General features: G+C 39.2%; 1 protein-coding gene across 11 annotated transcripts in view; it reads right to left on the bottom strand.

Annotated features, from left to right (window-relative positions):
- Nucleotides 1-26,480, bottom strand: part of LOC129724969 (uncharacterized) — a 299,807-nt gene that overhangs the window by 96,864 nt on the left and 176,463 nt on the right. For all 11 annotated transcript variants that reach the window (XM_055680299.1, XM_055680301.1, XM_055680300.1 and 8 more), the window contains 2 exons: nt 8,730-9,656; nt 2,347-2,483 (listed from right to left, as the gene is read on the bottom strand). In XM_055680299.1, coding sequence (XP_055536274.1) covers nt 2,347-2,483; nt 8,730-9,468 — 876 coding nt within the window. In that variant the 5' untranslated portion in view covers nt 9,469-9,656. The remainder of the gene's footprint in view (nt 1-2,346; nt 2,484-8,729; nt 9,657-26,480) is intronic.

Below are 26,480 nucleotides of genomic sequence, written 5' to 3'. Positions count from 1 at the left end.
CCATTTTTCATAACTTGCTCACAATATCGAGACATTCTGAAAGTATTTCACGGATAGCAACATTAAAAAAACAGATACTTGTCGTCACTAACTAACACTTAGTTTCCTTTTTTGAAGTATTGGGTTTCAAGTATTGCGTGTTGAAGATTTTTTTTGGAAATGTGTCTTTATTCTCCGAAATATCGTCCATCAGTGCTGCATCTTTACTCATCTTCCAAGTATTACAAAAATTTTATACCCACAGAATTACCCATTTTTCAGGAGGGAATAACCGAATATGATGAGTGCATTGGAATTTCTCATACGAAATTGTCCTAGTAATTTTGAGCTAGTCGTGCAAAATGCGGGCGGGTTTTGTCATGATAACAACCCAGCTTCGCGTGTCTGGTCTTCCATTCATTAACCTGCAATGCTTGGTTGAAAAATATTCTAGGGAACTGCTCCATTATTCATCTCATCAAGCCGATATTCACGAAGAATGTACGGATTAAACACCAAATTTTAACGAAATCATTGAACAAATAAACTAAATATGCTAACGTGCTCTTATGGAATCGTTCAGCATTGTATATCTAGTAAAATTAGCTAGACTTATGCTGAATTTTGTAAAACAAACCAATTTTTACAACGCTTCCATTTCCATCTCAAAACTTGAATCACTGCTCAATTATTCATCTCACAACGCTCCCATATTCATCACACTGTTAATCATGAATGAATCACATTATCATGAATGAACGTAGCCGCAGCCCGTCGTAGTAGGTTACCTAGATATCCACTGTAGTTGTTTACTTGCAAAATTGGTAACCTAGGTAACCACTACAGAGCTGTAGATTTATGTCAATTATGTCAGAATAATTCAACATTTTCAGTATAATTTTTTCGTATTAACAGAAACTGATTTGGCAACTATTGATTTTCTTCAACGCAGTGAAAACAGATGAAAATACATACAGTTGAAATTTAGGAATTGTAGAGATTCATCTCATACATTTCTGCTAATTCACGCTTGATATAGGAAATTTGAGGTGAACATTTCAAAGATTAAAGTATTCTTAGTGTAGTGAGTGATTTTGTTTAGTGATTAAAATAAAAATGGTCCGACAGTGATGAAAAAAACTTTGGTTGGCTGCTGAACGAGTCCCGTTGTAGCCGTATAGAGCAATTTTGTTTTCTGAGGTAGGTGATTGAATTAAATGAGTTTTCCAGTGCAGATGCCCGACTATAATATCAAATTTAGTGCTTTTAAGTGAGTTTTTGAGGATAATACTTTATGAGGAATCTAAAGTGAACTAAGAAGAATCCATTCCATGGATTAGCAGATTGGTTTAGTTAGAAAAAATGTTTTTTTTCCTGTTTTCAATTGTGTTTTCATGTTGTATGAGATGAATATATGGGCTGAGATGAATAATGGAGCAGTTCCCCTACAGCTTCTTAGTAATTGCTTCTCCGAGTTCAGCTTGTAATTTTGATTATTTTTAAAACCACAAATTTTTGTGTATTTGTAACATTTATATGTTTTATGTAAATTATCTATATTCAAAATTAAATATTTATGTAAATTCTACAAAAGGCTCATTGTAGACATTATGATAACTTTTTAATAAACATTAGGATAAATTTAATTGGCTTCTGCAGAAACTTCAGTCATTCAGAATAAAATATTTTTTTATTCTTCGCGAAAAACAAAATCGTTTTTTTTTGACTTAGATCCATTTTAACGTTTGTTTGAATCAGCTTCTATCAAATCTTTACAAGCTGCAACAGTGTGAGTTTTGACGCCAAGAAGAACAAGTGGCTTCATAGTAGTTTGCGCTGCATTTTGCCTAATTGAATTACACCGTTTAAGGTGCTTCTTTGCAAGCTCATGTCTCGGGTAAGTGATTGTATGTCGAAAGCGGCTTACAAGGGTGCTGCCGCTTATGCTGACATGTGATACCTACCGGGTAGTCGGGCGATGTCGTCTCTATCGATGTCGTTTATCGGAGTGACGTACTTGGCAGTTTATATTTGATTGATTGTCTTCAGCAATGGAAGGCAGCCCCATCGAAGGAGACACTTTATCATTCTCAGGATTTGTGCATTCCGCTTTAAATTAATGCTACAATCAGACTGTTTAATTACAATCAGTTGTTTGTATGTATTGGCTTAGAGAAGCCATAAATACCAAACATTTTTTCGACAGCTTGATTAATTTCACCAATCAATGTTGTGTTCTACAAGCGTTTATTGAATTTTACATACTACTTCAAATCAAATTATAACGACTGTGTTGTACAAGCTTTTGCTGTCTCTGAATAGAACAAAGCAATTCTGTAAGGACATGAGACTTGTTTTAAGTTTTACCTGCACAATATCTCCATGATTTCCACCAGCAGCAGTGAACGTCAAAATGCACACGTAAGGAATACGATCCTCTTTTGGTCGATGGAGTTCCAAGTCGTATGTCAGTCCAATGTTGCCGTAATAAGTTCGATTGCATCCTGAAATGAAAAGAGATGATGGAAAATAAAAGCATTAGGTTCAGTTTCTTTGGACGTATTCTCTGGTTGTAATGGTTAAATGGTTATTGACTCGCTTCAATGAATTTCGGTAAACCAACATTGTTTTATTGAAAGACAGTTTATCAATGCTAGGCTCTGAACTTTATCACTCACCCAATTTATAATAACAGCGATAAATTACATTTTGATAATTAAAAAAAATATCGCTAAGAAACAGTTCCCCTCCGAATAAGCGGTAGTGATTTATATTCCACCCCTGCTCTTCACCGTTCACGTTTGGCTGAACTAAAATCTCAACAATCTTTTGTTCCAAAGCCGAATGGATGAAAGAACCGTTGTATTGTTTTCCGTAACCAACCGGAAAATTTATCCCGTTTTTATAGCACACCGTAACGGCACACTCGAAAATGGGGATTTGGAAACGAGAGTGGTAAAGAACGATCCACACCAGCACAAAATAGTAACAGTCTGATGAATTAATAAGACCGGTCCGGACTAGAAGAATAAAAACAACGCCGTAACTGCCGGAAAATGGGGTATAATTCCTGACCAAAACAGCTATGGGACAAACGGTAGAATGAAAAAAAAAACGATGACACCCTTGCGGGTTACTAGAGCGTGTACAAATCAATCTAGCTAAGGGTGTGATCTGGCCTTTTCGTTATTATGTCTAAACTTATCAAAAGTAGAATATCGAATTACTTTACCAACTGTTTTCTCCGATAGGTTGTTCAATTTTTCACCTTGAAATCACGACAATTTTTCAAGATACATACTATTAGAAATATTTATCTTTCTACAAAAGAAAAATAGAAGTATATTTGTAAACTGATTTAAAGATCTGGTTGAAAAATCTTCCTCCGTGGTAAAAGGAAACCTGTATGCAAGTATAATTTAAAACCCAACACAGAGCTAGGCGTTGTTCGTTATTGTTGCCGGTTTTCCTTCGCAGGACGTAATTCATTAAATAAACAGTGTAACGAGATGGAAAAATGAAATTACACTCGTTCCGTTTAAATGTACCACCATCACATCTCGGCTGCAGCAGGCACACCGTTTCGGTTGACGGTAGCAACGTATCTCTTTATTTTTTATTTTATCGTATTAAATTTTTTTTCTTGTGTTTTTTTCTTCTGCATGCACAGCTGGGTTTACCAGAGTTGCTCGGTTTTGATTTGTGGTTTCTTGCTCGCACTTGCCAGAGAGAGAGAGAGAGAGAGAGTGAGAGAGGGAAGGAGAGACTGAATATCGTCTGGCAGAGCTCGCAGTTTATTTTTATATTATAATAGTATCGTAAAAAATAGTATCATGTTGCAGCATGGCGCAGAGGATTGAAAATTAGACAGCAAATTTCTCAATTATTAAAGTTTATGAGTGAACACCATCGTGCTAGCTTTTGCTATTCGGCCCTGTATAATAACCAGTTTTGCATTAGTGATGGAGTCTTTTTACACTGCAGTGCACTGGTTTTTGGCTCTAAAGTTTAGGGGGGTTTGTCAACTGATTTCCAACTCAACTACTTTTATGGTTAATAAAACTAGGGATCTAGCGATGAATTAGCGGAAAACTTCAATTATATATAGTTGTTTCCTGCTTCTCTCACTGTAAAATAAAGAAGGAGGCGCTTATCTATAACAAGCTTTTTAACTTATTGTATAACTAAATAAATATTCGCCAAGCATCGCTTTTGGCGTCACTACTCTGAAAAAGGTACGTAAGGATTATTAGCACATCAAAACTCTGGAAAATCATATAACTCCGGATTATGAACTATAATAAAAATTCAAAACAATAAATAAAAGGTTTTTCATGGGTATCCGAGCAAAGCAACTGATAACTTCTCTGGTCCAAATTTATATATTTCCTTACTGATGTCCATAGTCATGACAGTTCCAGTGATATTAGTGATGAATAGAAATTAGAAAATTTTCTCAGAAACATGATGAAATTGTCAAATTTAGAATCAAAATATAATGATTTGCTGAAAATCGTATTTTGTTTTGTAATGCAAATATAACAAATATTGCACCACTGTCGCTCAAAATTAGATTCCATGACAATTTTTTTCAAAATGCAAGTCCAGAACGATCATTTATATTAAATATTCGGAGAAATAAAGAAACTTAACAATAAGTTTGCTTAAAAACAGAAAAAATGGACTTTGTTTCTTAAAAATACCGTAACTAGGGTTTGCAATCCCGAGAACGATTTCCCGGGAAATCTAAAAGGGTTTGAAATGTTGTTCTGTTAATGAAAACTACTTTTGAGATGAAGTTTATTTAGAAAAAAATCGCACCGTGGAATGACATAGCAAATATATTTAATAAAGAAAATAGCGAATAGTTCTACTACCGTTCAAGTAAACAATAAATATTTACTGTAGTGTGAAACATATTTTGCCTAAAAAAACCGTACTAAATATAGTAAATATTTTCCTCGTCCAATGCCTCCCTAACACTCAGTCTTATCTTCAACAAACTGAAAGCATCGGACACCAGTTTTCAATTAAACTAGCTGACCCGGCAAACTTCGTTCGACCAAAAAGTGAAAAGTGTTCCTATCATTGCATAGTCTAATGTTGAAAACACCCTATATTAAAACGTTTTAAATGCCATCCATTGCTTTGTAAATTTAACTGAAACTCGGTTTGCAGAAACACATTCCGTTGATTGGTAATTTCAAATTTCATTTGACGAAATATTCCATTTGATATATTATTAGCATTAGTAATATAAGTATGTTATAAGTATGTTATACAGTTATTTACAGATTTTACATCTGAAGCAGTGTTTCGTCTTGTTGTCTGGTGCGTAAATGAGCATGTGCGCGAGCATGCTACATACAATTGACCATGCGGAAAACATGGGAATTCAAGAATAATTCCGCATACTTCCTAAGATTACCCTTGTTATTTTGTTGATGGTCATATCGAATGTAAGGCGTACAGGAAATTGTATATGTTTGAACTCGAATGGACAATCTGTGAAAATTAGAGGAATTCTCGGTATCAGAACTTCCTCGTTGTTGAATTTTCCTTTGAGTATTGTTCCTTGTCTTGTCTCTTGTATTGTTACTTGTCTCGAAATCGTAGTGCTGCAGGAATTTTGCTGGTCGGGACAGAAAGTATGCAAAAGCGGACACCGAGAGACTACCTTTCACCAGAGCTGTAGCACCACCAACGAACTGGGGACCGGCTACAAAGTGCTTGGTAGGATGCGCCAACGCGTGATCGGGTTGAGAATTAAGGGTCTGTTCATCATTGACGCATAAACGCATAAGAGTCACACTGCCAAAAACGTACAACTGATTTAAAGCAGTTAAATGTTTATCATTTTAGCAACAAATATATCTTTTTCTTGTGATTTTTCATAAGCACATGCATTATTGTCCACAAGAAGGAAGACCCGACGACAAGAAAGTAACTTTCTATGCGCAGCTGATGCAACGGAACGTGAAGTCATCGGCGATATAAACGCTGTAAATGACAACACTGGTCAACAGAGGCGCTTCCAAAAGCTCAAAAAATTAAAGCATATAGCTATTCAACTATTCTTGTAAATGTTGGTGCCACTAACTTATTTTCAGAGACTTAAATGAGTTTCTCGTAGACATAACGTTAAAGCGACGAACCCGATGGACCATTTCTGATGTATGTATATTTATTCCCAACGTAGGCCAGATCAAGGTTGAGCTTCGCCAAAGCCTCCAACAAGATCCGACCCCTCTGGTTCGTAAAGCGACTGTCCCACTCAACAGGTCAAGCATTGAAGTCGCCCGCCTCCAGCAACGGCGTAGGCCTTGTTAGCTCCATAGATAACAGGTCGACCAACGTGGCGGAGCATAGCAACTGCAGTAGCACACTCCGTTCACCTTAGGGTACCTACTCAAGCAACCAGAAGTTCGAAATTCGCTTAATAAACGAACTTTACATAAGGTTCAGATTTGGTTCCGTGGAACTTTCTTGCTGAACAACAGGGCGCATTACTCACAAACCGAACTTCATTCTAAATAAAGTACCGTCAACAGCTGAAAGCAAATTGAAAGTTCATGAAAAGCAGCTTGTTCCCCTTTATCGGAACCTTAACGTTCACATAAAGTTCACACGTAAACTTCAAAACCCCCGGAAATTGAAGTTCGGTTAGCATTTTATCCGTACTTCTAATCAGCACGAAAGTTCAGGAGAAGCTGCTTGTTCCTGTTCATTGGAACCTTGAAGTTCACATAAAGTTCACACGTGAACCTCAAAGCCGCCGGAAATTAAAATTCGGTTAGCATTTTATCCATACTTCTAATCAGCACGAAAGTTGAGGAGTCTATGTCGTACTTCATTTCCACTTTGAAGTTCATGTTGAGTTTTGGCGAAAGTGAAGTTTGCTTCAGGATTAGTGATAAAAAACGAGTTTTTTAAATATAAACCAATAAAGAAATTGGTTCATTTTATTATCATCGGAATTTTTTTATTCAGACAAATGGCAAAAGGAAAACAAAGCTATAATTCCAATGGGTAATATTAGGGTGTTTAAAGGCTTTCTCTTTCTAAACACTTTCTTGTTACCTTACAGCAAATCAATTATAAATTCAGATACCCAGGAATGTTCAGATCAAAAGAAAAAATTAACCGCATGTAAGCTGTGAATTCCCGTTAGTCACTTGTTTGCGCGTGATGCTTTTATCCCTGAGCATTTTGTCCAAATCTTGGGTGTTTTTTACGTTCGGCCACAGCATGATGTCTCAAGCCGTTGGTCGTTTTGACTACGGCTAATAGCATATCTATAGATCGAAAAAGTTTTTCTCGATTTTGAACATTTATCATATTTTGTATATACTGCTTACCAGAATAAATTTTCAGTAAACGTTTGGAAGGAAAATATTGCGTATACAACCTTTTTCAATTACATTACCAACAAACTGCAGCAAAATCAAAGGAAACTAGAGAACTGTCAAACTTAACCCTCTAGTGCCCAAGTTAATTTGAAATACAAAAAATCAAAGTCGTTGAGATACACCACCCACATAACTTCCACATAATGAATACTTGATGATAATCGGTTCAGCGGTTTTTTTAAGGGGGGGATTTGTTAGTAGCTTAAGTATTTATGATAAATATTAGTAAATAATGAGTATGTGTGTCCAATCACAAATGGTGACTTCTCAACACTGTTAGAAATTCGTAATTTTAATTGTTAGGATTTGTTTGCTTTCGCAATTAGGACTTATCATTCGTAGGGATTTAAACCTACTTGTCAGAAAAGGGGAAGTAAACATACAACTAACTTAATTGCTAACTTATTGGCTATAAAGAGAGCTTATCGTAGCAATTGAGGATTGCAACGATTTTTGTCAAAAATTTTTAATAATTTTTTTTGACATAGCTTCTATTGGTTCAACACCAGCAAGTCTATGAAATTCGAGTGTACCAAACCAAGGAGTACGCTTCAAAATCATTTTCAGAATTTTATTCTGAATCCTTTGGAGCGTTTTCTTCCTTGTTGAACAGCAACTTGACCAGATCGGTACAGCATAAAGCATTGAAAGCGGTTTTGAAAATGGCTAAAGGGTGACATCGCTCATCTTTACTACGCCAATGACACAGCGACAAGTCTCGAAAAATAAAGAAACGTCACAAAAATACGCCTCATACTAAAAAACCTCTTATTCAAAGTTGCACGGTAACAGGGGAGAAAGTTTTCATGTTCAAAAACTGCAAATTCACCCACCCCCTGCCTCGCCTTACGCTCATGATATAAAGAAAAACTAATATTTCAATATTATTCTTTATATCATGAGCGTAAGGCGAGGCAGGGGTGGGTTCAGTAACTTTTAAGTATATAAGGAACAGACTGACATTCTCATTTATAGATGAAGATTCGTTTGGTTGTACATTTCCATATCTTAACAAACTCTTTGTGAAGAGAAATCAGTTCTAAACCAATGCTAAAACCAATCACACTCTCATTTCTTGTAGACTACAAACATTATTGGCTCAAATACACAGAGATCAAAGTACAGCTCAAAGTACTTGGAACCTCGCGGTTAAGCTAATGAAAATAGTGTTCATATAATCTGTAAATTAAATTTTTGTCTCATCTCTTTTTTCGATTAGTGTAGAGGTTCACTTTCTACTTCCCCCGTTGCTTTTTTGATCACATCATCGCAATATAATCCGTTCCTCGTTACCCCTGGAATCTTACTCTTGTACAAGAGCAATACCGCGTATATACTTACTTGTGCAAAATCGCGGTTCATCGCTTCCATCCCCGCAGTCGTTTACATTGTTACAATATTTGTTCAGCGGCACACAGCGTCCGTTGTTGCACGTGTGCTCCGATACGGCACACTGATGGCGCTGTTTCTGGGCCGCCGCCATCGCAACAGGGCTGCTGGATCCAACAGGCAGCCCTGCTCCGTTGCTTAGTGGTTGACCTGATTTCGCTGCAACTGCCAGGACTGACGTAGTTGTTGCCATACGGCACGTGAGCAGCAGTAGCACTAGCAGAGCAGCCCCCACAGTCGTCGTTGGAACTGGAACAAACTCCCTCCAGCCTCTGTTGGTTCGGTGGTTGTCAAACGCATGACTCCAGTCGCAACAATACTTCCACCTAGTGTCGATGGATGCTGTGGCAGTGTTTACTACAAGTGGATTCCGCTGCCGTGGATGGCTGCGATGAGCTGGAAGCCCGTGGAGCTGTTGGCTACTACTGCTACTACTATCGCTATTACTACCACCGTCATCACTTTCCAGGTCTTGCTGGCTATCCGAGGCGTAGGAGAAGGAACACCGGAAGTGGATTGCTACACTTTCCGTATTAGTACTACCTTTGTGCATTGTGTTTGCGTTTATGTCACTGCCTCTGGTGTTCTCGATGGGATCAACGGTGGCGGAAGGACGACGCTTTTGTTCCCTGTTAGTGGCAGCGGTGGTGGCTGTTTGCTTTTTATGGCGATGCCGATGGAAGCTGCTCATACGCCGGGAGCGCTTCCGAAATGTCACTGTGGTCCTACTGATGTAAATACTGTGACAGCGACTCGTGATAGCAGCGGGAGGGCTGGATGCTGCCAGTAGCAGCCCGGCGGGACCGGATGAATCGGCTGACGCAACTGCTTCTGCTGATGTCGCTGATTCTGTCGTGGCTGGCCGACTGGAGGACGAACCTGTAGGAGCAGAGACGGAGAAAAATGGAAGCATATTAATATAGAGCCAAAACACGTTGTTTGCATCCTGATGGTGTGAAGCAATAAGGAGTAATAGATGGCTGCTGAAATTAATTCACAATCAATTGAAAATAATGGTACGATGGTTTTTTAGCTAAACGACGATGTTTGAACTTCTCACGAGCGGTTGGGATGGAAACGATGATTCCGGTTGATTGCAACACATAAAGTTTTAATGGAACTGTTATCGCTTCGTGGTTGTAATAAAATTAAAAACTCAGCAGCGGGTTGTGTTTGAAATATAATTTTAGCAATTACCAAATTCTTTTTGGGTACCTTTGAGACTGGCAACAATGCACAATGCACAATGCACAATGGTCCAGAAACCAAACTTAGGAGGAAATTTGGGTCTAGAGCTCTATAGCAATGTTCTAGAGAAAAACTTTCTTCTATACAAAGTTGTTACATATCATGAAGCGCTTATTGAAAAATTATCAAAAATTAGGGTGACCAAAATTTTCTATGCAATCGAGTATCCAACTTTTTTTCTTTGTAGATAGATGAAAAACTTGTTTTTCAATGTTATAGCTCCATTAATTTTAAATAACTTCATCAAAAAAAGTTTTTCTTTATCTTCAAAAACAACCGATTTATATTGAAAAAACACATTTTGTGCTCTAACTTCTTTATTTCAAGTTTCACCTTAAAATTGTCTTTGAACGACTTTTAAAGCTTTTCAAGAGAAACAATTTGCAATGCTGATATCATAAATATTTCAATTCTACTCAAAGTTGTTAATGTTTTTTATCAAAATATATAACTTTGTTTAAGAAAATATAATATATCTAGACCCAAATTTCCCCCTACATTTGGTTTTTGGACCATTGTGCAATGGCATAAACCACGAGGCATACAAACGTGTTACAGAAGCAGGTCCTGGGATATTTTCACCGCAAGCTGTATAGTCTATTTTTTGTTGTAACAACGAGAAGAGAATCGCTTCATATTCAGTAGTTGTCATCGTGGAATTCTGAGGCGTCAAATTCGTGAAAGCAGAACTTATCCTAAAAAATTACTTAGTTTGCTTTTGCTCAAACAGCCGATTTCGAATTTTTAGAAGTACAAGACTCAGAAATAGATAATGCATTCTTTATGAACGCTATTTTATGTTTGCTTCACCGCAGCAAACATAAAATAGTGTTTTCACAGGTGACGCATTAAGTATTACCGAGTCTTGTGCCTTTAAAAATTCGAAGTAGTCGCTCGACATTGGCCATTTGTGGCTTCAACACCGTTTCACCTTAAACCCACAACTTCAATAACAGTTCATTGGCTGCGTTGTTATTTGCAACCGCAGTATCGCAAATTTGTTTGTGCGAGCGTATTTGTACACTTTAGGCATTCCAAAATTTCCCCGACCAAAGTGAAGCCAGATGCGAATTGAAATTCAACCTAACTGTGGTCTGTTTATTTAGGAGCCAAACTTTGTTCCGCATACGCAACACACATTGTGGTGGGTTTTGCAAATGGGCGTTGAGTTGGAAGGAGTTTCAATATGTAAAATTCGGGTGTGGGATGTATGTATTATCATTTCTGAGCAGGTAAGATATAGCAAACAGTAAATGGTGCAAATAACCGAAACACCAGATGACCCATAAACGATGATGTATTCAAATGAATAGTCTTATGTTAGAAAATATCGTGGTGCATAAAATTTAACACGCGCTTCACCCCGGTTGCACGTTTCTACAATACTACAATTTAAAGCATTTTCCCATCGCGCCGAAAATCGCGAATATTCTTCGGCAAATTCTTCAACTGATTACACACGCCATTCCTGTTAGCATTTATTTTCCACTCTGATGATTCTTAAGTGTAGTTTTCATGCACCAGTAAACAGGAACGCTTGCTATCCTGGTCTATGGCTCTAACAGCGAGGGGGGTGCTGATGGTGGGTGTCGAGTAAAACCGACATGTGCGCAATCAAAGCGCACGCTATTTGGTGGTGGCTACTTTCGTTTGTGAGAGGAACTCAACATTTATGAGGGCTTACTATTTTTTTACTCTACTTACCCAAAAAAAAAACTTTTTTCAATTTATTACCCCATCTACCACGCAGCGCTCCACACAAGGCCATCTGCGTGATGGACGAACGGATGGGAAAAAAATCACCTAAGGAAAAATGGGACGGTCATGGTGGGCTCATTGCTCTTGGTCTAGCTGAAACGGAACGGATGGAACAAAATTTAAATTATTTGCTGCCAGCTGGCATTACCGCAGTTTATTTTTCTGTTGATGGGTTTTGATTTTGGGACATTCTTCACCAACAGCGCGTGACTGCTGAAACTTCCAGTTTTCGGTAAATTTTAGTGTGTTCGCCTAACGGCAGAGGCTTGGAGTTCTGGAGCCATATAGTAGTGAGCTATGTCCACTTTATAGTTTTAATATTTTTGGGAGTGTAACTCCACACTTTGAACAGATGATTTATTCAATGACAATCTATATTTATCAGGTTATGGGCCCAGGCAAGCTGCATAGTTACGCAACAACAAAGTAATTTTAGTTTATTTCAAGCTAAGATTTTCAAGATCATTCCTGCAGTAAACATCTTGATTATCAAAAATGCCGAATCCAGAATGCATCTCCACAAAACTCGGTCTCGGGCTGCTACTCTCCAGTCTCCCCTTTCTCCTGCTGCTCTGGCATCCTCGTCGACAGCACACATCCAGCGCGTGCGAGGTCTGCCTCGAAGTCGTCGGCCTCTATCCGGTTCCCTGCTGAATATTATTTTTGCCGGTCGCTCATCCACCATCCGTGCTACGTGGCCAGCCCACTGTAACCTACCGTGTTCCATCAGCTTGACAATATCCGCGTGTTTGTATACTTCGTACAGCTCGAGATTCATGCGCCTGCGCCACACCCCATTCTCTAGTTTGCCTTCGAGTATTGATCGCAGGATTCTACGCTCGAAGACCCCAAGCGCTCATCGATCGACCTCCTTTCACGTTCACGATTCATGTTCGTAAAGCGCCACCGGGAGGATCAGAGTCCTATAGAGCGCAAATTTCGTAGGGATCTGTAGGCTACGGGACCTAAGCTAGCTACGCAGTCCTTAATAAGCCCTATTCGCCGCCGCAATCCGCCTCTTCACCTCGCGGCTCACCTCGTTGTCACATGTCACGAGAGTACCAAGATAAACAAATTCGTCGACCACTTCGAAAGTATTCCCATCCAGCTCCACCGCAGCACCAACACCCGCAGAACTACCACGCTCTCTGCCAGCCACCATGTACTTCGTTTTGGCAGTGTTTATGGTGAGTCCAATTCTCGCAGCTTCCCTTTTGAGAGCCGTAAAGGCCTCCTCAACTGCTCTACGGTTAACACCAATTATATCAATGTCGTCCGCGAAGCCCAGAAGCATGTGAGACTTAGTGATGATGGTGCCACTCCTCTGCACACCTGCCCATCGTATTGCACCTTCCAAAGCTATGTTGAACAGCAAGTTCGAGAGCCCGCCACTTTGCTTCAGACCATTTAACGTCACAAACGCGTCCGAAAATTCGCCCGCTGTCCTAACGCATGATGTGAAACCGTCAAGCGTCGCACGTAACAGTTTAATTAGTTTTGTTGGGAAACCATGTTCTAGCATTATTTGCCGAAGCTCGTTGCGTTCCACTGTGTCAAATCTGTCCACGTGGTATGTGGATGGCCCCTAAGTAGATTGATATCAGACAGCGGCATTAGTAAATTTTTATTGCCGTACAAATTTGAACTGGTAAATGGAATTGAATTGGTAAATGGAATTGAATTGGTAAATGGCACGTGTCACTTGAGAATTGTGGTCATTCATCTCTGTCCAGTAACTTCTATCCCAACCTCCACAAAATGCCGACCGGGATACGAGTAACCTTAGCGGAGATCGGGTAACCATCCCCCGGTGGAAACTATTGTCGTATGCTGACTGGGAAGGGGGTTCGTACGCTGCTGTATCCCCGTGTTAGGGGCAGCGTACAACAGCGTTGGACCCGGAGCGGGCGGCTGAATTACCAAACGCGGTACACCGCCAGCTATATCTAAGACGGCAGCCCCGTCGCGAGACTAGGTATGGCAGCCCTAGCAAGACAGCATACTACTAAAAAAAAAAAATACTACGAACAATCCATATATAAAAACAGATCGGAATAATCGGCATGGACCTAGGCGAAGGAAAATGGACAACGATTATTGGAAACTCGGTACTTGGAATGTAAGGACTCTACTCGAACCGGCACGTGCAGGTATCCTAGTTAGAAAGCTGCAGAAGTTGAATGTGGAGGTTGCTGGCATACAGGAGGGGAGGTGGCCGAAAACGGGAGAACGCGAGCTCCGGGCAGTAGATCCTATGCGGGCACTTCATTTAAGTACCACGTCTACTACAGTGGCGGCGTGAAAGCAGAAAGGGGAGTCCGTTTCGTGCTCATAGGGAAACAGGTGAAGCGTGTGATTAGATGGAGGCCGATCAGTGACCGTATGTACGTGTTGAGAATTAGGAGCAAATTTTTCAACTACAGCCTGATAAATGTGCACGCACCGACCAACGATAAGCCCGATGAAGAGAAGAAGGAGTTCTATCAGCTCCTGGAAAAGCCAGGTTGCAGCCAGAGCTATGGCTATCTGTAGCCCTCATTTTGCACGACGGAATATACGTAAGCACATCTGGAGGCACTCAAATAGAGAGGCCTGCAATCGGTATTCCATTATTGAAATTGTCGATATTGATCCAAATCCAGAAGTTTAAGGCCTGCTTTCTTCGACTGATTAAAATAGGCTCCACTGCTTAAGCCGTTCCCTACCCTACCAAGAACCAAAAACCAAGCTACCAAAAATTTGTTACTTAGAGTGAAAAATAAATGCACCAGAAATCATAGAAATCGTGTAAATCTATTTTACCAATATTAAATACGAATGAAAGAAGCTGGGTTTCAACGCTAGGTGGATAATGTCCGGTTTCATTTAGATTACCATTGATTATCAATGATTTTTCGGCCTTTCGAATAATTCGGCCTTTCGTGGTTCGGCCGTTTGTGATTCGGCCGTTCGTGTTTCGGCCGTTTGTAGGTAAACCCTGCAATCAGATCGACCGAGATGATTAATGGTCGGCACTTTTCAGACGTTACAAATGTGAGGTTGTTTAGAGGACCGAACGTTGATTCGGATCATTATCTCGCGCCCGATTGTCCAACGTGTTAAAATCCAGAACGACAGGATACAGTTGAACATCCAGCGGCTATCAACTGGAGAAGTGGTTACAGAGTACCGGCAGAAGGTTGAAGCGGATCAAGGATCAAGTTGGAGGTAGCCTGAATGAACAGTGGAGGCATATCACAGCTACAGCTGCGACAGACACGTCCAATGAGTGGTTTGACGCTGAGTGCCAGCGAGCGACAGATGAAAAGAACCGCGTCAGAGTTCACATGTTAGCCACGGCTGTGTCTCGTCAGAGCGTGGGAAGGAATTGGGAAGCTAGAGCTGCTGAAGAAACGACAGCATTGGGAGCGGATTCTTGCGGAGGCGGAAGGTTACTTCTCTAGGCACAACTACAAGCTACTACAAGATGCCCAGCAAACCAGAAGTCGTATAAGGATGTTAATTCTTAGTCGCTCAAATGTACATGTCAAGTTTGAAATTACATAAGATGCAACATAAAATTTGTTTATATCGTATAAAATTTAGATCCTACAAAACGCAATATTAGGTTATATACAATAAAGTCATTGTTCTGCGATGACACAAGCATTTCCGTAAAAGGAAAAAGTCTTCGTTTCATATGCAGTCGATTGCAGAAAAGTTTAGATATTTTTTCTTCCTACTTGCAAAAGTGGGAAATCTCTCCCAATGCTTCTAAAACCCAAATGATAATTTTTCCGCATAAGCCTAGGGCTTCTTTCCTCAAGCCAAACAATAATCACGTTGTCAAGATGAATGGGGTTATTTTAAGTTGGTCCGACAAGTTTAAGTACTTAGGACTAATTTATGATAAAAAACTTATTTTCAAAGAGCACATTGAGGGTATACAAGCCAAGTGCATCAAATATACGAGATGTTTATATCCTCTCATTAACAGGAATTCTAAACTTTGTTTAAAGAACAAACTTTTGATTTACAAACAAATTTTTAGACCAGCAATGCTTTTGCTGTACCGATCTGGTCAAGTTGCTGTTCAACAAGGAAGAAAACGCTCCAAAGGATTCAGAATAAAATTCTGAAAATGATTTTGAAGCGTCCTCCTTGGTTTGGTTCACTCGAATTACATAGACTTACTGGTGTTGAACCATTAGAAGCTATGTCAAATAAAATTATTAACAATTTTCGACAAAAATCGTTGCAATCCTCAATTGTTACGATGAGCTCTCTTTATAGCCAATAAGTTAGCAATTAACTTAGTTGTAAGTTTACTTCCCCTTTCCTGACAAGTAGGTTTAAATCCCTACGAATTATAAGTCCTAATTGTGAAAGCAAACAAATCCTAACAATTAAAATTATAAATTTCTAACAGTGTTGAGAAGTCACCATTTGTGATTGGACACACATACTCATTATTTACTAATATTTATCATTAATACTTAAGCTACTAACAAATCCCCCCTTAAAAAAAAAAAAAAAAAAAAAGGTTATATACAAATCCATTTAACGTGTCATATAAAATTGTAAAATGTGTCAATCCTCTAAGTCGTATACAATGCAATACAAAGTTTCAAATGAGGCCATTCAAGAGAGCATGCGAAGTTATACAAAATCGTAATCTTTTTTTTTCTACAATGTACGTATATGGCCTCCAGATTTGTACACATAGGCGCATTTCATGCATCTTATATGGTCATTTTTTACCAAATAAGGGTTCACTTCACATAGTTGAGCTCGAGTTATATGAACCAATTTGTTTGCTGGGTGATTAATGGAATCAGGAACCGAAGCCCCTGTCATGTGCAACAATAGGGAGGGTAACCTTATTACCGATAGAACGGAGGTGGCCAGGCGTTGGAAGGAACACTTTAGTGTGCTGTTGAATGGTGAAGAAAACAGCGTAGTCGAAAGCACCAGGATGGTGATTGAGGATGATGGCAAAGCTGTGGACCCACCATCCATGGACGAGGCTAAGAAAGCAGTGAAAGAGCTGAAGAACTGCAAGGCAGCTGGTAAGGACGGCATTAGGGCTGAACTTTTTAAAGTCGAGAGCGAACAGCTGTATCGTGCTTTACACCGGGTCACTCTGAGAGTGTGGGCCGATGAAAAATTACTCTCGGACTAGTTGGAGGGTCTCATATGTCCGATCTAAAAGAAAGGCCACCGCCTGGACTGTAGTAATTATCGAGGCATAACCCTTCTCAACACCGTTTACAAAATTCTCTCTCGTATTCTGTTCCATAGACTGACCTTTGTTGGCAAAAACCAATGTGGTTTTCGAGGGGGACGCTCCACTACGGACCAAATGTTCACCCTGCGACAGATCCTCGATTAATTTCGAGAATTCAACCTGCAGACGCACCATCTGTTCATTAACTTTAGGGCAGCGAACAATACAGTTAAGAGAAATGGGTAATGGCGAATTAGTCCCGAACATGGTTTTCCAACAAAACTAATTAGGCTGATATGTGCCACCCTTTAATCATGCGTCAGGATAGCCGGTGAGGTATCGGACTCCTTCGTGATGTTAGATAGTTTGAAGCAGGGAGACGGGCTGTCAAACTTACTGTTCAACATCGCTTTGGAGGGTGCTATGCGGAGAGCCGGCGTGCAAAGAAGCGGCACCATCATTACATATTCATATTTTAAGTCTCACATGCTTCTAGGTTTTGCGGACGATATCGACATCATTGGTATCAACCGTAGAGCAGTGGAAGAGGCCTTCGGACCTCTCAGGAGGGAAGCTGCAAGAGACTCACAAAAAACTCTGCCAAAACGAAATACATGGTGGCTGGTAGAGAACGTGTTTAAGTTCGACGGATGTTGGTGCTGAAGTGGTGTTAGATGGGGAAACTTTTGAAGTAGTCGACGAATTTATTTACCTGGGTACATTAGTGACATGTGACAACGAGGTTAGCCGTGAGATAAAAAGGCGGATAGCAGCTGAAAACAGGGCCCTCTACGGAAGCTGAGGTCCCGTAGTCTGCAAACCCGTACTAAACTTGCACTCTACAAAACACTAATTCTTCCCGAGGCCATGAAGCATGGACATTGAAAGAGGCCGATTGGCGAGCTCTTGGTGTTTTCGAGCGTAGGATGTTGCGTTCAATCCTTGGTGGCAAACTAGAAAATGGTGTATTGCGCAAACGCATTAACCAAGTGTACCAGGTGTACAAATCGGCGGATATAGTTAAGAAGCGGATAAAACACGGCAGGTTGCAGCGGGCTGGGCATGTAGCTAGAATGTCGGAAGAACGTCCAGCGAAGACTATATTCAGTAGAAATCCCGATGGAGGCCGTCGACTTTGAGGTAGGCCTCGCACTCGTTGGAACTTTGCTGTCGAAAATAGGTGTTAGGATAACAACCCAAGACTGAGTGTCATGGCAACATATTCTGGATTCGGCATTGGATCGATAATCTGTCTGTCGCCGTAAAAGTAAAGTAAGTACAAATTTGAATTAAATAGTTCCGGAGTTTTGTATTAGATTTTATAGTCTAATCAACAAAAAAAAAATTAAAATCTGACTTAGTTAGGATTGCAAACAAAGGTTGGAACTGATAACATTATATAACCAAAAAATCATTGTCCTGATTTTTTTTAAATTTTTATGTACAATTTTCCTTTGTTTAGATTTCATATTTTCAGAATTGCTGAAAAAAAATTACAGAAATTATCTATATAAACTTCGACTCTACGATGCACGATTAAATTATCTAAGCAGTTGATGTCCACTTTTTATTCGCTGCTCTCCCGATAATAACGCTCTGATTAACATATGTTCAATGCTATTTCATCGTTTCTCGTGCTCACAATTTCTAAATTCAACTATTCGCGCCCAAATAAAACTTTTTTTCAAATATGATTGTTTAGGGGTTGTTGAATTCCCAAACTCTGTCGTGCTCAATAAAAGCAGTACACCATGTTGGAAACTAAAAATGCAACTCTTGATGCAACCTTGGTAGAAGGCATAATAGAACAGTAGGACTAGAAAGATTGATATCTTATTAGTTTGATGATTGCGGTTTCACGTCACTATCAAATCTGACTAGATTACACCCCCAGCATAATGCTGCATTGTATTACCAGGTTCGACATGCTCTGCGGCACCCGTGCCGTTACATTCCACATTGTCAGCATTACTAATGAGCGACTAAGCATGCCCTAACGCTCATCAGCTCGCAACCGTCTTCCTAATGATAGCCCCATGCACCGTTAACTGCGAGTAAAAAAACTGGATCAAATTCCACCTACCACGTGCCGCATGTCGTCCAGCCAACCCCGACTGATGAAGGAGCCTCCGCAATGGTTGGCCGACCATGAAACTCAAACCACGCCAATAACGCCACGCCACCCGGCTCAGGACTACTCACGCGAATAAAAGAATCCACCTTTCTGCAAACCGACAGTGCTTTTATTGCATAACTATGGCGTAAAAATATGCTGATGGATTTAAACCAGAGTGGCGGGGGCTCAAGCAGTTTTTTTTTCGGGTAGATGGAGGCGGACTGGTGGTGCTGTTGGCTCGGAACGTTTTACACCCGTTTAATGGAGTCTCCCACGTTCTGCTTGCTGAGGTTATCCAAGTGAAATTTGCATCGAAGTGGAAATCACCTTAGATGGAGGCGGGTCTGCTAATAGGATATAGTCGTTTTTCATTACCGGGTTATGCAGGATCGTTGTTATGCGGCAGGGAAGAAGCGTGACTTTCGGAAAATTGCCACGGGTGTCGGGATGGTTTCTGTCTATTCCACAACATGGGCACGATAACCTGCGCTTGTGTACGGATCAATCATGTAAACTGCAGGTATTCCGATAAAAAAGTAATAAAATTGAAAACTTTCAAATGAATTTTTTTTTTCTATTGTTTTATTTTCTGCATCGGAACGAACAAAATGTATTGCAAAGGAAGTAAGCAAAAGTGCAAACAACGATCAGTTCCGTGGGAACATTCCACCCTGTACTGTCGGGCACCCAGACGACGTTCCTCCGTCATCCAGTCTGGTAACCTGACACAAGCCGTATATGCATTCTGCAGGAAAGCATGATATAAATGCAAACACCTTAATTGCTCGAGTAATTTATTCATTGAAATTTTCCTCTGGGTGCTGCTGTTGTTGTTGTGGTCCGACACGGCCCATGCGACAGTGTGAAGTTGGCCGCTTTCCAAAGTAGCTGGAATCCATTTACCGGAATTACTGGAAGGACAGTTAAAAGCGGACTCACAAACCGGCGAGATACAATAACAAACAGGCGAGAATCAGTTGAATGAAATTTACTGGTTGTGATGAAGTAATCGAATTCACTGTGAGCAATTGTTTCTATAGACGTATGTAATGTCTGTATCAAATTAGTCTGCTTAAAGTTGAGTTTACTCATTCGAATCGATGTTAGATATTAAGAACTTGCATGCGAGATAGAGTGGTTGCAAGCAACGTGTTGAATTGAAGAATGCATTTGTAAAAGACAATGTGAGTGAGTAAAATTGTCCATGCTCGGTCCTGTGAAGCTTTAACTAGAACTACCAGAAATACTGGGCAATTGGCAAGCGGAAACTGAAAAAAAGTAATAAAATGATTAGGAATACTGCAGAAATGAAGTGATCTTTAAATGAAATGGTCGCTTAAATTACTATTTATTACGATGCTCTTATTTTTTTCCTACGTTGAAAGAATTTCGTAATGGAATTGATTTTTCACTTCAGGCTTCAATTTTCCTTAAACCGGTACAAAATCAAACTAGCAACCAAGCACCTAATGTACAATCAAAACTATCTATGAAAAAATGTGTGTGCGTCCTAGTTTACCCACTCTTTTTTAGATTTTCGCTAATGGAAAGTATTGCTACCGCTCATTTTTCGTACTATCGCTATTACTACCGCTCGTTTTTTTACCATAGGGGAAAAGCACCACATCCGATTAAAACCAATAGAAAATCGATTTTTCGTGTCCTCCAAGGCACACTATCCCAGTGCGGGAAAATAAAAATACACGAGAAAAAAATTGAAATGAATTGCGACAATTGAGAGGCGATTTTATGCACATTCTATACCGGTGTAGTGCACGCAATGCGCCATTGTATTTAACAATTACGACTGGAAGCTATTCGTTAGTCGGATTCGAGCTAAGCAGTTCAGTTCTAACCGATAATAGTTATACGGACGTCAGCAGGTAAATAAAGTGGAATTGGTTTGAACAACATGGAAAAGCCGGCATTGCTGCCCCTCGCAGCTCAGAACGAAGACCATGCATCTCGGAAATGTGGCATAACCTCGGAAAACATGTTATTGGTTCAATATTCTCTCCGGAACTGTTTTTTATATGGTTTTTCAAAAGTGCTCAACATAGTTTTACCTCAATTTTAATGTCTGCGGTGGTTAAAAAACCAACAACAACTCGCGAACTTAAATTCTTTATTCAAATCAGTTGAAAAATATCTTGCTAGGGTTTTGACTGTTGAAGTCTGCGCAAGTAGCGAGTTCACCTTAGGAAACATCCATAAATGACGTAGCTTTTTTAGGTTTTTTTGACTCCCCCCTCCCCCATCGTAGCATTTCGTCACACAGTCAAGCCCCCTCTAGATAATTACGTAGCTTTATAGCAATCCAGACACCCACCCGTCCCTCTCATGATATTTTTTTGCCTGACACATGAATAAACAAGAAAAAACAAGAAAATAATAAAAATAACCCTAAACAGACAAAACAGTGATAAAATCGAACAATTAGAAAAAAACACTGTTTTTCTTAGTTTCATATTTGCTACGTAGCTTGGCTCGATACCCTACCCTCCCCCTCGTCACATTTCGTCACAAAACTGCAAACCTCCTCCTCACTCCTCAACGTCATTTATAAATGTTCTCTTAACCGAATGATTATGTATTTTGATTTGTCTTATAAATTTTATAATTTTGGCTTATAAATTTGATGAATAAAAACAAAATACTTCTTTCCAAGCGATATGTGTTTCTATCAACTTCAATTTTTTGAAGAAGAAAAACTAACTAAGATTTTAAAGGGAAGAAGGTTATAAGAAATCTTACGACACCTTGTAAAACTGTGATGAGCAAAATTTTAAGAAGTGTATGTCTTTTAAACATTCATTTATAATCGCTCGATGGTGAAGATTTCAAGAGGATTTTTTTATTATTATTGTCATTGACTATTATTATTCTTGAAGGTGACACAGTGCAACATTTTTTGCCTTGGCTTCTATATATGATATTTTTATGTATTTTGACGCAAAAACAAATTTCCCCGAGTTTGAACGCATTTCACCTTAGAGGGGCAACAGTGGCGCCATTTTGGATTTTTGAGAAATCGAAAAAAATTGATATTATTCAACGCCATTTCGTTTTAAAGCCAAATATCGAAATTCTAAGAGTTTGTCCACATTGTGTAGCATTTTTTACCGACCACTAAAAAACAGATCTTATATCGGACAAAAACTAAGCTCAAAACGGGGATTCTACGAAAATGGTTTTGGTATGGTTTTAGTATATTTCACAAAGCGAATTAATATCCAGTATGTATGAGCATTAATGGAAATCTGTCTAATGGTCTTATATTAAGTGAAAAGTCTCAGAAATCGATTGGTAGGAGTCAGATATCAGCAAAATGCCAATTTTGCCCCAATTCGCCTACAATACTAAAACAGGTTTATCTCGACTCTAGATTAACTTATTTGAAATCTGTTCAAGAGTGTAAGAGATACTCAAAGTTACAATAAGAATTTGTTTTCATATGATCCTCCCCTTTTTGCGCGGTCGCATTCAACTTTATTGAAGGCGCGATGATCATGACGCTAGAACTGTCATTGTTTTGTGCTAATCAATTATCACAGGCTGGAAAATTTGTGTCGAAAAAAAAAGAAACAAAAGATCAAGTTCCGAAAGTCGCACTTCGGTGTAGTTGTTTTGTAACCGATTATAAATTCAATTTCCTGCATATTTCCTGGCAGGTAATCGTAAAATATCCATTTAACCCAAGCGCACCCTCCGCAACTCGCATAAAACGGTTCGTGGCCCGTTTTATACTGTCTTCTACCGTACCACCCCCAGAAGTACTCCCCTCTTGATTTACCTTTTCGTGTTTCGATAAGCAAACAGTGATCGAAAATTGATTCAGTTTATTTCGGTACCATTGTCTCTGCTAGTTAAGTACATTCACCAACTGCTATTTACTAGCTAGCCACGGCGACGGCGGCGGCGAAATGGAAATTGATTTTTACTGACTCAATTCGGAACCGGTTGACTGGCGACTGGCAAACGGTACTTGAGCGACGGGAAAATGGGCACTCGGAATTTGTTTTGCAAACGGAGGTTATCGACCGAAAGAAAGCAATACTTGTGACTTCCACTAAACTTTTTACGATTCATTTGCCCTAGGCGTAGGTTTGAGGCGCTTAACGATTTGTTGTTAAGTGACTATTTGTCGTTGGCGAACGCCAACGACCGCAGCGGAAAAGTGTGCCACTGATTGCATCGAATTGCCGTAATTGTTCCAGTAGCACCGGATACGGAATTGGCGCTCATTGCACACTGTGCTTATTAATTAAGTGAATTCGACTGTTCGCTGCTTCGCATGGACCTCTGCTGGGTTTAATTGTGCAGATAAATAAAAGAGCTGAGGTAAGGATTTATTTCTGTTAACAGCATTGTTGATCCGCAAAGCTTAAAATCATAATTGACATTACTCTTCTTATTGAGGAAAAGTTCCAATTTGAGATTAATTTTGAAGTTTGCTGGAACACAGTTGTAGGTAAAGTACAACTTCACCACCAAAACAAAACAGCGTGGGTGGAACTGATTCCTATTCGATAAAAATGTTGTCCAATTTCAAATTTTAATTAGAGGCAAAAACTTTTTCTTTCTGTTTCCATTGAAAACATGTGATTGTCCTTAAATGGATGGTTGGTTTTAGTGTTCACAAAGCTAAAAAAATCAATCGAATCATGCCACCTTGGACAATAGTCACGCCGGATGAAAGCTTGCTCAATTTCTCGTCATTGGGGATTGTCAACTGCAGATGATGCGGAATGATTTTCGTTTCATTATCTGCTTCAGTGTTCTCCATCAATTGTACCAGATACTCTAGCACTGGCCCGGATTTGAGGGGGGACAAAGGGGGCAAATGCCCCGGGCCTTTCTCTGGCTTTGCTCTAGCACCAATGAACCTCACTATGGCTTTTTCATGAGTTTGCCTCCTTTACCACATAACAATGAAACTGAATATTTTGTGCAGTCATTTCGATTCGAATAGTTTCATTTTCATTTGATTCCTTTCGGCTACTGTCATCGAATCACGATGAACATTTCTACTGTCAAACAGATTTGATCATTGGTTTCTTTCCCGTTTGGTGTTCATCGAATCATTTCAAATGAAACTGATAACTGTCTCAATTGATGGAGACACTGACTCATATTATAACACTTTTCTTTCCCCAGTGAGTTATTCGAAATTAGCACCGCATCATGTCATTTGATGATTTTTTTTTACTGCTAGACGCAGATGGAACACCAATACCATCCAATCAATACGTCACGAAAGTTGGGATCAATTTTCGATTTTTTTTTTGCTGTTGATCACTGGCGCCTTGTAGCTACTTCGGGTTTTGAATATGGTATTGGCGTCCTACGTTTTATATCGTCTTTCTCTAATCGCTAAATTCTAATCGCTAATGGTCATTTCAGTTGTTAATCGTCAACTCTCCACTTTCAATTGAAAATCATTTCTTTCTTTTTTAAGTTCTTTAGCTGATAAAATCATAACTAGTGCATTCGAGTGGGTTTTATTTTACTCACAAAGTGCTCGAGAATGAAACAGTAACTATTACCTTATAATTGACAATTGAAAATGACTTTGTCAAGCTCTGATTGTAAGTTGCAAATTCGATTGAACGGAATAGTGATGAATAAACTGTTCGAAAAAAGGACGAACTGCACTGCACACTGCTTGTAGCACAAGTGTACAGACGAATTTTGTGTGCGAATCACATTAGTTAATTACACTATAACCGTCAACAAGCATATCGTCAAAACGACACCGAAGACAAGCTACGAAGCAGTCAAGTTCAGACTTCCCTGCCAGGAGAGCTAGCTAAGCACGCTGGGTCCGGAGCTTTTGCTAAAGTAAAGTTGTTTCGAAATACACTAGCTCAAAGTAAATTATTTCATTACTACTGCCCAGTACAAATAACTATCGGCCCTTCGCAGGGCCACGAACACGTTATGCGGAGTAATGTTGAACTTTCTTTCAAATTATTATATGTGTGAACGCAGTTCTATATAAATTCCACTCGATAAAAAAAAAATGGTGCTAAAAGTCTAAATGTTTTTTCTCCTTAAATGCGATCATATTTTAATTATAAAGCATAGTTTGGATTATGTAAACTAAAATCTGTAAATGAGCCATTTAGTAATATGTAACTCAGATTAAACCACCAGTTTCGGGAAAATCGTTTCATAATTAAGTTAAAAAAAAGCTGGCAGAAAAAAAAACGAGAAAGCGATAAATTATCCGATCAATTACAGATAATCATCAGTAATTCGCAATGACCAGAAAATTAACAGACTAGTCTGGTACCACTACAGTGACAACAGCAATGCACAGTGGTCCAGCAATGCAATTTACCGGAACGAAATTGATAACTCCAGATCGTGTTGGTTTTTTGGGATAGTGTTTTAGGCAATGTTTATGAGAATAACCAAGGAATATAAAGCAAAGCCTCGGTGCTATATTCCGATTCGAAGCTTGACCTTCTGTTTTTTTTTTTATACACAGACTTCGCAGCCGACTGTTTAGTGTACAGGACAATTGCGGGGCTAGCGCTACTATCCTACTGACACTAACAGTCTCTCCCGCGCCGAGACTCGAACCTACGACGACTGGTTTGTTAGGCCAGCATCGTAACTTAAGACCAACTGGGAGATGACCAAGGAATATATTAGGAATATATGCAAAGATGAAGAAAAAAAAGTACTAGTTTAGTACACGTTCAAAAAAAAGGAAAAAATAGAAAGAAAATAAAAGTTTCTTGTTTATTTTGTCCAGAAAAATTAATTCTCGAATAGTTGTGATTTTGGAAGAGTTTCATATTATTGGCTAATTAAAAACTTTGTAAAAGAAACTATGCTTCCAAATTGCAAAAATGAAGAAAACAACGTCCTAGTTTAGTACACGTTTAGTAAAATATTTTCATACAAATATATTCCTTGGATGTATGAAAATATTTGTACTAAACGTGTACTTATAACTAAACTAGTACTTTTTTTCTTCTTTTTTGCAATTTGGAAGCATAGTTTCTTTTACAAAGTTGGTAATTAGTCAATAATATGAAACTCTTCCAAAATCACAACTATTCGAGAATCCACAGTGTATGAAATATTAATTTTTTGGACAAAATAAACAAGAAACTTTTATTTTCTTTGTATTTTTTTTGACGTAGGACTACGTCTTTGTTTTCTATACTAGATTACACTTTGTGAAAATGAAAATGAAACTGGCAAATGTTGCGTCAGATTTCAAACGGTTATAGCAAGCGCGCGACTTAATGCATCTTAGTCATTTATATTTCGGTGGATAGATAAAATGTGTAACAATTTTTTGATATTATGTTCAACATTGTTGCTTTACTGCTTAATGGTGGAAAAAGGTGAAAAGTTC

Source organism: Wyeomyia smithii, chromosome 2, assembly GCF_029784165.1.
Source record: "Wyeomyia smithii strain HCP4-BCI-WySm-NY-G18 chromosome 2, ASM2978416v1, whole genome shotgun sequence".
In the NCBI taxonomy this organism is placed as follows: domain Eukaryota; kingdom Metazoa; phylum Arthropoda; class Insecta; order Diptera; family Culicidae; genus Wyeomyia; species Wyeomyia smithii.
Note: the sequence above shows the minus strand (reverse complement) of the source record. Positions and strands in the feature narration are given on the sequence as shown.